This window comes from Etheostoma spectabile, chromosome 11 (assembly GCF_008692095.1).
Source record: "Etheostoma spectabile isolate EspeVRDwgs_2016 chromosome 11, UIUC_Espe_1.0, whole genome shotgun sequence".
Lineage (NCBI taxonomy): Eukaryota > Metazoa > Chordata > Actinopteri > Perciformes > Percidae > Etheostoma > Etheostoma spectabile.
In genome coordinates, this window is record NC_045743.1 from 12,836,040 (window position 1) to 12,851,143 (window position 15,104).

Here is a 15,104-nt window from a genome sequence, read left to right on the forward strand (position 1 = left end):
AACAAGATTTATTAAATAATGCAAAAATATTTCCCAAAAGTAGCAAACAAAGAAAAAACAAAAGGGACTGGAACCCAGCCAAAAAGAAAAAAGATGGGAAGATGCTGGACCAACCTCGCAATGGGCCGTCGCTCCCCACGTCTCCCCCTAATTTACCTAAAAAGGGTGACCTAATCCTAGAACTAACCAACTATACGAATAGCTGAACTACCAGTAATCTCCAGGCCAAAGTAACACAATAATCTAAAACTAACAAAACTCCAGCACTTAAGTGTGCATGGACGTTGGGAAACACAAACCTCACTTGTGTGCTGCTGGTGTTCTCTCCATGTTCCCCGTCCCTTCACTCTCTGCCTTCTTACCACCTCCCCCGCTCCACCTGAGCACTGATTACACTCAGGTGTGCAACAGGCAGAGGGAGGAGTGCAGAACGAGGGACAAAGAGGGCGAGAAAAAACAACACACACACACAGAGGCACATGTAACATGTATAATAGAAAATAGCAAAGACACCATATATTCCTAGATATGGTGTCTTCGCTGCATCCTGTTTATTACTGCAAGAACTCCATTTTCCCACAGGGATCATGCACTATGCAAACATGGTAATCCTATACCATGTTATGTTGTTGCCTTATCAAATAATCCCTTACATTGTATCTGATCATATCTGATCTTGTTTAAATCTTTTTTGTCTCTCAGCTTGTCCCATTGTATTGTCTCATCTATTATATACGTCCCATTATCTCAACATAGCCTATCTTGTTATACCCCACTGCACCTTATGCAGAGTCAGTTGCATGTGTTTTTGGTTACACCATCAATCATCATAAATACAGGTTTTGCTTAATATGTGTTTTTGTCCGGCCTGTGACAGAGCAGCCATCATTCTCTCAGCAGAACTCATCATTCTTCTTGTTATCCTCTCCTCATCCTCTCTTTATCCTCTCTTCTCATCTAATCTCTTCTCCTCTCATCCTCCTTTTCAGTCAGGAAGCCCCTGGATCGACATCAATGAGCTTTTCAAAGGAGGGAGACAGAGAAACAGAGAGAAGACAGAAAAGAGAGAAGAGGTTGAAGAAAAAGGGAAACAGACTGAGAGAGGGACCGATAAAGTGAAGAAAAGAAAAAAAGAGCGAGTGACCAGGAAGGAAGAAGGCATCGGAGATACAGAGAAAAAGAAAAACAGCGACAGAGGGGTAAGAGAGACAGAGAGGGAGAGTGAGTAATTACAGGACTCCCAGTGTTTTCAAAGCACCTCTTTTATCTCACCCTTCCTGTGGCTGAGAAAAAGAGAAGCGGCAGAAAAGGGGAGGAGAAGAGGAAGACTAAAGTCCAAGCTTTAGTCCAACTCAGACCACAGGCACCAGTCATCCACTTCACACAACCACAGACACACACACTCTCAACTAATTTATAGCTTCTGTTTCAAAGACATTTTATCGACTGAGACAAGGTGTTTGTGGGTTGGCTCCATGTAAACCACTCTAAATTCAACTTTTTCTCTGTCCGTCTATGATTTTCGTGGTTATTATTTATAGATGTTATATGTCTGCCTTTGTGTTGGGCTGCTGATACGGAGCCTGCCTGTTGTACCAGAACAAATGGCACTAATGTTAGTTGTGTGGCCATTCAAGTTAAGTGAAGGGAAATTGTAGTAGTATTAACAGTAGAACTTGAAATCATAGCGGTGATGATGGTGGTAATAAGTATGTAAGTGGCAATATCAGTTGTATTGAGTAGGTAATAGCAACGGTAATAATAATTGTATAGCAGTTTTAGTAATGTGCCTGTAAAGGTATATGTTATAGGGTTGTTATTTTAATATGCATTGCAAAAACGTCATTCATCATTTATAAAACTTCACTGAGGTTTTGCTGCTTTTATTTGTCTTAAATGACAGCTAAATTTACATCTTTGGATTTTAAACTGTTTGACTAAACGAATGAGCAATTTTGAAGATGTCAATTTGACCCTAGAAACTTGTGACAAACTATTAATAAATTACCTGAGAACACATTTGGCAAAACGTGTTATACTGAAAATATGAGTTAGTTGCAGCACTTACATGTAAGGCTGCATGTAGCCTATAAACACACACTAGAGATAACACAATATAAAAATGTTAGTTTTAGTGTATACATGTCCTAGAATTAGTGCTATTTTGAGTTAACACACCTTTAACACGTACCTTTTGGCGATATGGATCAGTGCCCATATGTTCAATAAAATGTATTTTGCATATATTATTATTTTAGAGGTATACAGTAAGTGCAAAGCAGAACTGACTTGTGTTCATCTTGGTTGTTCCTTGTGATGATCACTGACTTTATATTGCCACTTTACCTTTCTACATTTACACCTGTTTACATCACCGTGTACTGTATTTATGCAGTATTTTATGTCTTAGATTATTTTTCTTTTTTAAAACCTTGATATTTAATGAGCTGGTCTTATTGGTCGCGATGCTAAATGACTTGGAGACAGACACATCTGGATGTAGATGTTTTGCCTGACGTATTTATGACTTTAGGAAATAGTTTTATATTTTAACTGTGTTGTATTCGTGTGGCTATATCTCAATGAGATGTCTTCCTTGTCAGATAAAAGTTAACTAAAATAAATAAAAATAATTTTTTACTTACTTTCTTTGTTTCATATTTCCTGAGCAATGTTGGAGAGAGCCTAACATCTAAGATTTCCATTGCCAACGAATTGTAATTGTTGAGCATTCGACAATAAATCCTTTGAAACTTGACTTGAAGCACTAGATGGCGGAGTTGAGTCGTAGCCTGAAGCACGTAAACCGCCCAGGGTCTACCTGCGACATGTTCATCTGTCTCCCATTCAGGGCGGAGAAAACCTCTCGCTTTTTTTCTCATCAAGGAGGAGCCTTCAGACACAGCGACATGCACTAAAGTGGAGGCTGAGACACAACTTGGACTGAGTGGAGTAAAAACTCGCAGAGAGCCAGTCTCTTGGCGATGCTTATCCGACACCACGCGAGGTATTGATCCCCGACCACCACGGACTGATCGCCCCGCCAGCAGAGCTCGCAGAGCCGCTGAGGAACCAGAGCAGCGTGCCCCCCTCTCTGAGCTGCAGGTAAGACTCTCAGGAATGTAAGGACGGATTGCTGCAAGACGTGGGGGAAATTCCTGAGCAAATCTTATTATGGCAAACAAACACGTGCTTTACTGTAATTTTACCTTAAAAATACTTATGACTTGTTATTCTTTTTTTGGTCATAGGAAATGTAAGGGTTGAACAGAATCACTGCTGATGCATGTCAAAACAAAAGATGGCATCTTATTTATTGGACAGACTGATTCCGACTGGTCAAAGTATACATCTCTTAGGCTAAAGACAGATAACGTTTGTTGTCAAGTGCATCAGTTATGCATGAATATGTTTCCAATAGTAGCCTTATTGGCATGAATTTCATCTACATGAAATGCATGTTTAAATGCAGTCTGCGTGAAACAGGCATATCCCCAAATACATTGTGAAGTTTGTGAAAGGTACTGTGCGTGTTGGTGCAAAGGTTGTAGCCCAAGGTGGAAGACAAACGAGATTGTTTCTCACATCACCAGATTCTCACTTTAGGTTTGGATTGCTTTATGATGTTGTGATTTTTGAATTACAAACATGCTGCAGATGTAAACTTTTTTTCTCTAGTGATAGTTTGTATTAGTGTGAAAAAGTTAAAAACAAACATTCAGCAGCAAAAGAGTTTGGGTTTTTTATATCATCTGGATGATAAACCATTTTAATGCTGATAAGCCAAATCAGTCCTGCATGAGGATGTGTATGCGTTGGGGAAGTTCGCCTGTGACACTGTATTTGTGGCAGTGTGTTTGAGCAAGTGTGTGTGACCTTGCACACCTTTCTCCTTCTGTCTGTATAATTGTTTTCTTGGTGCCGCCTGACTGTCCCGGGCCCCGGGGCCCCTGGGGGAAGTCCTGCCCGCAGACAGGCAGCTCGGCCCGGCTGGGGACATGCCGGGTCCTGCAGAGCCTCTGAAGTCTTCTGGCTGGCTTTGAACTGTAGCTGCTGGAGGTGGAAATCAATCCGCCTCAATCCCCCCCTTCTCTTTCTCTCCCTCTTTCTATCTCTCTCTCTGTCTCTCTGTCTGTCTCTCTCTCTCCCCCTGCAGCCCCCAGCACAGCGCGTCTCCGCTGCCATTGAATCTTTCATGTTCACAGGTAGAAAGGCAAAGGAGACACAGAGAAGAAACAGGGGAGGGAGTGTAACTCATCTTCAAAAGAAGTTAATATGGTTTCTGAGGATTAAAGGGATGAAGGCAGAAAAAGTAACAAAGCCAGCGCCTGCAGTCATGATCGTCTCATGCTTGAATGAAGTGAATAGATAATTTGTTGATTTACTCGCCGCTCTGTCGCTTAATACTGCTCAGTACTAGAATCACACAATGACCCTATTTATTTTGGAGTGATGTCATAGAAAGGGAAGGGATTCTTGTGTTTCTTTTTCTCCGTGAAAGTTATTGTTGAGATTTATGTTACAGTTTATTCCAATCCACACAGCATAATTAGTTCCCCCCCTTCAAGACATTTATAGAGCTCAGGAGGCCTGTTAGGGTTGAATGTTTAATAATGCTAACAACATCTAAAAAATGTAATTCTACTAAACACATTAGAAAGAGTTTACATTTGGAAGTGACGTTTTTTTTTCACATCATTATGTTACTAATTTGAATTCATGGCAGGTCTGTTTGATGGAGGCTTTTATCCAAAACTGCCTTAGCAGAACCACGAACATGTGCAACAATCCTTTACATTTTGTATAATGTAAAGGATTGTAATACTTATCTATGGGAATGTAACACCTGTAGATAGTATAGTGATAATCTAGCAATCCAGTAGGAGATAAATCTAAATAAAGCAAAATGTCAACTTCCTCCCCACAGGGATACTGACATTTATTTTTTGTTTTTTTATGACTTCTGGAAAACGAGAAGTCAAAAGAGACATCACTCAAATACTTCTTCCTCAGTTTTAGAGTACTCAAGTGAAAATATAGTGTTGCACTTAATTGTATTCATTATGTCTGAGATGACTAAAAGCACTGCACAAGAAGTATTGATGTATACAGTACAGTATATTCAGAAGACGTTTTACCTCTATCAGTTGTATTTTACCCTGACAGCTGTTCAGAAATGAACAAAGAAATGAACCACTGATACAATACAGGCTATGCTGTTGTTCTGCATGTGCACTAATTGTGTGTGCAGCTAAAAGTGATGTTCTTAAAAGAGCAAACAGAAGGCTTAATCTGACAATTTACACAAATCACAGCTGCATAGCTCACAGTCACCAGGACAGACAACCAACAAGTAATATAGACTAAGGCAGTGGAAGTTCAGGACTCCCCGGAGGGCCTCCAGGAGGTCCCTGGTAAAATGAGGAGGTAGCTGCATTTAATTATATTTTAATTTACATGCAATAATCTCAGCAAAGCAACATACACGGAAGAAGAAAAAAACTTTTCCAATCATGGGTTTTACTCTCACCATTATTAAATCCCCATGCACAGCGCAGACCCATACTAAATCAACAGTTGAAACCTCTCCATGTAAGCCCAAAAGAGCAGGTTTAATGCAGGTGGGGGTTTGGGCTCTAATTTATGTCTACTATAGGATCTTCTGTATTGGGAACCTACGTCAGTCTATGTCTTCTGTACAGAGTCTGTGGTGGGAAATCTGGCACCTCATTTCTTGCATTGTGGAAAAGCGGAAATACTGAGTGAGGTCTTGAAAATCATAGTTTATATGATGACACAAAAATACACGAGAGCTTTGAGGCTAAAACACATTGTTGTGTGCTGGCTGGTGCTTCAAAGGAACAGCTCTTGTACACCAAACTGTGGTGTTTCTGGCTTGGTTGGTGAGACAATTAATTGGCGAGTGGGAAGCTGGTGAGGGATTGTGTTGTTGGTCGGGGCACCTGTGCAGATGGATGTAGTATCTGGGGTGTGATGTGTATCACAGCCTTTCGGTGTTGGCAGGTTGAAAATACACATTACCAGAAGCAGGCGTGAATGCTTTTGTTGATCTGCAACTTTCGTCTGTTGAAATAACTGCCTAAATTCTTGAGTCTTTACTTTTCCAAACGGATCGACAAGGATTTTCGCTTTGAAGATTCCTGCGTCCGTCATGACGACAACTAGAATTATCCCCCCCCCCCCAAGACTCCAAGAGCCCTCAGGTTTGATTTAAGAACTCACCACAAAGGGTGAAAACACACACCTATGGATTATTATTGCAAAGCTGACAACTGGAAACAAACAGAAATGAACAATACAGATCTAAAGATGATTTATTTGACGGAAAACCAATGTTTTACCAGGCATTTAAATTAGAGCAGTGGCAGAATTCTTGTTTGGTAACCACACGAATTTCCCAAAAGGTTTGTCCACTGTTGATTTCAAGGGTTTTGTACATTCTTTAATGGTCTGTCATGGTTCTGTATTGTCCACAAGCATATTCATTCTATCAACTTAGGAAACATATAAATCCTAACTTTTTAGTTGAAAGGACTGCGTGGTTCTGCTATCTTATTATTGCAGGTTAGATAGAGGGCAGCAATAAGACACATGCAGACGGATTCCTGGTTGAAGATTAGGCTTCCCACCTACAGCCACTGTAAAATAAACAGAGACAGAGAGATGTTCTACCCCAGCAGAGCTAATGAGGGGAACAAGGGATCAGGGAGAGGAGACAATGAAAGACGGATCACCGGCAGGCAGAGAATCAAAGAACCCACTGACTGACTGGAGCTGGGATAGGTGTGTGTTTACATGTGTGTGTGTGTGTGTCTTCTTTTCATGTGCCCTAAGAGTTAGTTTTTCCTGCGCACAGAGTGGGAAGCTGACAGTAAGTCTGTAATTAAAGCAATCAAAAGATGAAGAGAGATAAAGAAACATCACACACAGATGTGCACGCACAGAAACACACACGTTTCATGCAGTGCTCTGCTCATGTATGTAACTCAACATTGATATTATTGGAGATGGGATTTTCTGCTGCTTAGAAAACTTCTGCACATTATTTAAGGAATAAAGTATTTTACATGTACTATTTCCATGAGTGAACTTCAGTCTTTCAACTGTAGATGACATGTGAGCCCTCAACTCTTTGTGTGGCCCAGGTATTGTAGTAACAGTCAGTACTACTCTGATTTGTCGGTGGAAATTCAAGTTGCTGCCAGGCATGTTTTGACACTCCTGTGAAAAATACAGTTTACACTGATAAACCACAATGCTGCAGTTGGATGGAGTTGGACTAAATGGATAATTAGTCAGCAGACGAGGGCCAGCTGTCGTCTGAGTTTTGTGCCTGTCTCCAAAGTTGGAAATCACTTTAATCATGGGTGTATTTTCACATCAATCTAAAGCAGTCATCATGTTTCAAATTAGACTTATCTATTCCTGGCTCATTTAGTTCCTGAAAGCTGAGCCTTGGTGGCTACTTTGTCTAGTGAGTTTGACTTCCTTTAGCACTGATAAAGACATGCAAGAAAGCGAATATTTGCAAGCACATCAGCAGGGCAATGTGTGAGCCTGAACAGTAACAATGTGATAATAATGATTAATGTGCACTGTAAATAAAGTGTTGTCTTTTGTTTTCAGATATTTTCCAGTCAGGGAGTTCTGATGAGAGTTTTTGAGAGACAGTCACAGTCAGATTCAGCTGAAGGTGAAAGCGCTTGGTCTAATTTGACTGACAGCGCTGCCGCCACCCTCTCCAGCTGCCTCCAAATCATAGAAAGGAGACAAAATGCCAGCGGCACATTCCTCCTTCATAATTCACTTCTTGAAAAAAAGACAGTAGGGCACTTATAATTACTTAAAAGTGGATTGGCCAAATTCTTGAACACACACTTGGAATGATTATTCAAAGTCAGAGCAGAACATTCAGGTGGGGTGTGCGATGCTCAGATTATTAGAAGCAAAGGCAGATGATTATGGACGCTGTACAGTTAATGGCATGGTATTATACTGAATGAAATTGTCTGAGTTTTTTTTTTGGATGATTATAGACTATTGTAAGAACAGTTTCTCTGATTATAATATCCTCATAACTCACAATTCATAATTATGTTCACTTTGTGATGATGGGTGTTTTGGTTAGGTCTTTATCGTGACCTTACAGTGAAAAACCTGACATGAAACGTAAAGTAGATAGAATCAGAGGCAGAGCCATCCAGTGTAAAGATAAAAATACATGGTAAAATGACTCCTGTTAGAGAGACCTGTTAGGGGTGATTCCAGGACTTTTTAAGTGGGGTGGCACAGGGGGATGGGCAATAATTTGTCAGGGGGGCCCAGGGTATTTTATCAGAATACAGCAAAAAAAAAAATCTGCTTAAATCTTCTTAAAATCTGATTTTTATTGTTATAGAACCGTATAAAAGTAAAGTGCAATACACTTACAATAAACTTGCCTCAAACTTCAACAAAGAAAACCTTGCCTAGTTTTTTAGTTAACAGAAAACAGAACAGAAATAAAGTGCAATACACAATTTATTTCTTACAGCAACAAGTGCTGTACAGTGAGTTCAATATGTTTCTACTTCTAAACTGCCCTCAAAATCTCAAGAAAGTACACAGTTGCCATACAATGTGTGTTTAAAGTATGTATCCATTTACAAAATGGAAAGGCAGCAAGGTGACAGTACTCTGATCCAATGGAAATCACATTTGTCAGACTGACGTCACTCTAGCCCATTTGAACGGGGGGGGGGGGGGAATTATATTTCAGGAGGGGGTGCCACCCTGGGCTGCCTCTCTAGACCCGCCCTTCTGGACCTGTTTACCAGGAGGTTTAAATGAGAGACTGCAGAGATTTGATAGCGGGGAAATCCAGTTTTTCTCCACTGTGTTTTATCTACAAAGCCACTGGGTTGAAATGGTATTACCTTATCAATTCAGATCATTAATTTTAGTCATAATCTAAATATCCCAGCATTTATTTAATTATTATTGTGGCACCTTTTGCCAGTTAACTTCTTTATGTCTCTTGCGTCTATAGATAGCAAGGTACATTTATATTTGCCACTGTTAAAGGTAGTTTTTGTTTGATTTAGTTAGCGTGAAGGTGTAAAGTTAGTACTGACATGTGCAGGCCTGATGCCGTGGGAAGTTATTACAAATACACAGTGCTTTAGTTAACAGAACATGATCTACATTCTGTAACAGTTGGAGAATCAGGGGCTCTAAGATGGTGATAAACTTGCTGCTTGGTTGGCTGGATAACAGCAGGATTTGAGGTGTTGTGCACGCACACACGCAAACAGGCAGGCGGTCAGAGTGAGTAACATGTGTTTAAAATCTTGCTTGGATTTGGCAAGTTGAGCCGAGGATAAAGTAATTGGCTATTTCAGGGATAAAACAGTGTTTTGATCGACTTTGGAAATTGTTTTTTGCCTGGAAGCAGAGGGATTATATGTGAGAGTGTTTATGACAGGATTAGAGCAATAGCTTGGTTAGTTGTTATGGGACCAAAATGATACTTATTTTTCAGAGTCAGACCTTAAGACTGCAGTATAAATGGTCAAAGCTATCAAATAAAAAAACATCAGCTATCAGAAAATTCAGTAAAACAATTTCAGCATTAACGATCCAGTCCTAACATGTACAATTTCATTTGTATAGCAAGCATTTGGAGCATATGTTGTTTATGAATCATTAGATTGAGTATATATTTAATGAAAAGACAGGAGAGGAGAATGAGAAAGATTGCAATGGAAAACAGACTTTCCTTTTGGAATTACCAAAACCCAATGATAGAGACCCTTGGATCCACATGCTACTGATTTAATTGTCATCAGAAATTAAGTACCAAGGAAGAGCCCACAAACCACCCTCTAACCTCATTCATCTTCTTCATTGGTTTGCTTCCTGGCCGATAACCCTTGCCACTGATTGGCCCATTACTTAATCAGGCAGGAAGTTATTATCAACCGGCGTAATGAATAGAAATTACATGTTAAACACTGATGGCGAAAAGACGTTTCCCACACAATCCAAGGGAAATTATACTGAATGACATGACAGTAGAAAGACAGAACGATGCAGAGAAAGAGACGTATTAGGCTCTATATTTCATAATGAATGGGATCAAGTCAACGTGACGGTGAAAAAGTGAGACAGAGCGATGTTTAACGCTGGTAACAGTGTCCATCAAACAGAAGCGGCCCCTTTGTGGCTCGGCCCATTGAACTTAGCGACTGCTACTGGTTGGTCCAGGACACCACATGAAGTGGTTTAGGATCTTGGAGATATTGTGAAGTTTCCAAATGTTACACTGCTGAGGCTGACAACAGAATTTGGAATGACAAAGACTGCAATGCTTGGGAATTGGCCTTCCACTCTGGGTGGAAAAATTGGCCTACCACAGACTAACCATGCAGAAATAATCTACTCCTTACAAAAGACTGAAGCACATTTGTCAGTATGAATGTGCTGCCAGAGACTTGACTATTATTTTTCAAGTAATGACCAATAATGAAAAGTCCATTTCCATAAGAAACTGATTACTTGAAACAGATGAAATAACAAGAGACTGACTGGCAGGTATGGGTGGATGCCTGCTGCCACTGGCAAAAAATGAGGAAGCGTTTAGAGAATTAACTTTAACTGTCTACTTAATGTATATGTGCTTGTATGAGCTGATCAATGGGAATTTCCATATGCCAACCCCTCCTTTCACCTACAGGGTCTAAACAGCCCCATAATGACTTTTAGCTAAGTCGATCACATTTGGCTGTCATATTTAGGTGCAGTCCATATCAATACAGATTTAATTCTGCTTTGAAGTTCATGATATTAAGGCATTATGCTTGTTATTGCAGGCCAAGGAACTCTGATGAAGAGTGTGTTCTTTTAGGTCTCATTGAATCACATTGTATACATTTTTGAGGTCAGCGGGTTTGCTTTTGTGCATTTTTTAATGAAGCAGAGTAAATTGTCCTCCGATAGTTATGTGGATTTCATATTGGGTTTCATCTGCTGACAAAAAGAGCAATCAAATGCAATCAAATGAAAAACAGAGATGAAGACAGAGCTAATGAAGGGAAGGGTCTAGCAAATGTTGCAAAATAAGGCTTTGGAAAAATAACTAAACTGATTGAACTGTTTTCCCTCAGTGCGTTAAATTTCCACGTTTATACTGGGAGCTGCCCAGTACAATCTCTGTGTTCTACTAGTGCCACAGAAAACTGTGTATAGACTCACCTGGTAATGACACCGCTAAAGACAGAAGGGTTATTTATCGGAGATTATGTGGTTGTTAGAAGATTAATACCCTCAGGGGGCAAAAGACTTGGGCTGACTTTCATCTCAAACCTGCCCCGACAGAGAGAGTAAGGCTAAGAGAGACAGAGAGAGGGTGGAAAGAGGTAGAACAGAGTGTCAAAAGACACCGTCTTTAAACACAGCGGCATATGTGTGTGCGTGCACACATCACTTTAACCCCATAATGAGTAGCCTTAAGGGGGTCCACAGCCATTTGGCAGTTCTTCATTTCTTGATTTGAAAAATAAAGTGTTGTGTCCGCTTTTATCTCTTGGGCAGCAACACACAACCCAGTACACACACAGACACAGAGACACACAGACAGACAGACACACACACACACACACACTCACAAACACACACAAGCACACACCGGTTGTGGTCTTACCACAAGGACTTGTGCAATTAAGCTTATTTGCCCATATATAGGAGATATGCAGTGTGTGTGTGTGTGTGTGCGTGTGTGCGCGTGTGTGTGTGTGTGTGCGGGCGCGTGCGCGCGTGGTACTGCTGTAATTACGCAAGATCAAACCCTTGGGGTTGGGGAATTAGCCATCATGAAGATCAGAGGTTTAAACAGCTAGACAAACAGATTTTGACCTCAGATATCGATTAAAAGTGTGTTTTTAAATACGAGTTGTAGTAAATACTTAAAAAATGTTAGTATCCAATTCTAATTCCATGTCTCATTTTAATCATTACAAAGTTGCCTGGAAGACTGACTCATAGTTTTTTTTCTTTAATCTTAATGGCCAGAAAATTCATTTATCCACATGCTGAGTTGATCACAGGTTGATTCCTGGTAGTTCAGAATATTGTTCAGAATATTTGGGGTGGCCCTATCTCTGTCAGTAGAGAATTGGGTTGGGAACCGGAGTCCCCATACGGACCAAAGTATGGTGGTGGACGGGTAGCTGGAGAGGTGCCAGTTCACCTCCTGGGCACTGCCAAGGTGCTTTTGAGCAAGGCACCGAACCCCCAACCGCTCGGGGCGCCTCTCCATGGGCAGCCCCCTCACTCTGACATCTCTCCCTTTAGTGCATGTATAGGTACTGAGCATGTGTGTGTTATTCAGGCATGTGTGTAATAACAACAGAGTGAAAACATTGTAATTTCCTCTTGAGGGATTAATAAAGTATACATTATTATTATTGAATGTAATCCGGTAATTACTTGTAGATTAGAAGCAAATTGTAATTGGAGAGAGTAATTTCACACTCAGCAGCTCCACAGTGTTTGTGGAAGCCTTTTGTATGCTTCCTGAGACACACACGCACGCACGCACGCACACACGCACACACACACGCACGCACACACAGTGACACACAAATGCTCCATGCTCAGTGCAGACCAAGGCAGGACAAACAGTAAATACAATTGCAGGCATGATGTCGCAGATGTACAAAGAAATTAATAAGCATTTACACATGACCACACACAGGTGCTAGGGGTGTCAATCTTCACTTGTCTCACAATTCAATTCAATTACAATTATCTTGTCTTCGATTCGATATCCCGATGCATCCCGATGCGTCACCTCCTCAATATTATTATTTATTGCTAAACGGGGTTTTCATCAACAAATTCAAGTAGTCAGTTATAAATGGATTTCCCTTTTTATTGTATGTCCTCCTAAAAAATATACTTCCTGAATGTAGCGGAGTCTGAACACAACAGACAAAAGGCAAAAAAAAAAAAAAACAGCAAGCGGAAAATCAACAAGTAACGTCAGTAGGCAATAAACGATTATGGTCTGTCACTGCATCAATTGAAAAATTGTCCATGTCCGCATCGCAATTCAATGATGCAATGATTAATTTCAACACCCCTAGCAGGCGCACAGACTCACACAAACACACAAATATATGTTAATGTATGACTCACTGAGAGAAATACAAAGACTTTATGAAGCGTTGCTAACATTAAATTCCCATCTTAACTCCAGCCATCATAAGAAAACAAACATACAATCCCATAAGGATGGTTTGCCCAACGTCCACTTCAGTATTACAGCCACTGTGTGCGGAGCACCTGAAACGGCATCATTCACTGTTTTTTTTTAGTTATTTTATAACTTAACTGCACCTCATTTTGGTGGAGTTGCTAGCTGGTGTGACACAAGACTTCAAAGATGTTCTTACTGGTGTTTCAACTAAGTTTGGGTTTTTTGACATATATATATATAAGTTTGGGGTGTTTGCCTATGGCAAAAATACATAACAAAGAACTAGGCATATATTTATTGAGTGATATCATCATTCTTTATTGAAGCAGAGGTCTTTGCAGTTATGAGCCAGAGGAAAGCCATCGGATGTTCTGATGCTATTACATGTTTATGGGCTATGACGTGATGGTAATGGGACAGTGAACTCATCTGGGCCACACACACACACACACACACACACACCCACACACACACACACACACACACAGACCGCACTACTAAGGGAATGCTTACATTCAAGTACGTTTTGGTGCAGAAGGTTGATTGCAGTAAATGTAGACATTGCATGACTATTTCTCTTTGTCTTTCTCTCTGGTCTCCAGTAAGAAGACGCAAAGATGTCAGAGAGGAGAGGTCAGAAGAAGTCCATTTTTCTGTCCTCATTATTGGTAAGTTTTTATTATTTGTTTCCTGTCTCTTTTTCTTTAATTTCCCCCGTTCTCCTACTTTAATTCAACATTTATTTTCTTTGAGTTCTAATCCCAAACTAATTCATGTTTCCTTGGACCTTACTTCCATTAATTCTTCCATTTCCCTTCCATGGTCCTTCCTCTTTTTTTCTTCCATTTTGCCACTTTCCCTCTTTTTCTTTTTTTCTTGTCCTCCTCTGCTTCACCTCCTCCTTCCAGTAGCAGCAGCATATCTCAAAAGCCATCATTATATTTCTGGTATACTCAGACACTCTTTATTAATCGGTATGGTTCTCAACCTCAATTGACTCTACATTTGGCAAAGGATCTTTCAGACTTTTGCTGTCATGTGCCAGAAGCTTGCACAATTTTGCAGCACTTGTACCAATTAGTCAACCTTGGAACATTTCACAGAGCAGATATCTTCATAATCTTACCAGGAATCTAGAGATTCTCTTCCTGTTTTGATGTTGAAACTCACTGGCAGAGTTCCCGACAGGCTCCTCCACCTTACCCTCCCTCTCTCCTCTGTTTTCTTCTCATCAGTCACTATTAAGCATACATGCAGTTTGACACTGAAGCACTTAGTCAAGAAGGTAGAGATATTTGGATTCAGTTGGTTGTGTCAATTTACTACACCACACAGCAGTGGCATTAGAAATGTATTCCTTCCGAGTCTAAAAGCACTTACGAATATAGACAACATTTCCAGGGTAAAGTGTGAAACAATGACAAATGGCTGACAGAAAAGTACACTGGTACTGTCATATTGTACAATACCACGTACAGACGCCAGTACAGAGGTATCATTGTGTGAAAATACATTTTTCTGACAAGGTTGTGCTTCACTGGTGGAAAGTACAAGTACTTTTACTCAGGTACTGTGCTTACGTACAAATTTGATGTCCTTGTACAGTATAGTACTTTACTTAAGTATTTTCATGAGAATTTCTACTTCGACTTTACTACATTTTAGAAGGAAATATTTTACTTTTTACTGCACTACATTTATCTTACAGCAGTCAGTAGTTACTTTGCATTTTACTTACAACACATACGAGGACTTTTAAAATACGATGCATTGTAAAATATTAAAATAATATAGAAATATAAAACTAACAGTATATGACATTTGAACTAAAAGGATTAACTGACAA

General features: G+C 40.1%; 1 protein-coding gene across 1 annotated transcript in view; it reads left to right on the plus strand.

Moving 5' to 3' along the window:
* Positions 1-2,840: 2,840 nt before the first annotated feature.
* edar (ectodysplasin A receptor) overlaps positions 2,841-15,104 on the plus strand; it is a 35,770-nt gene continuing 23,506 nt past the window's right edge. The window contains 2 exon segments of the mRNA XM_032529910.1: positions 2,841-3,105; positions 13,861-13,926. Of these exon segments, the coding sequence (XP_032385801.1) occupies positions 13,876-13,926 (51 nt within the window). The 5' untranslated portion in view covers positions 2,841-3,105; positions 13,861-13,875.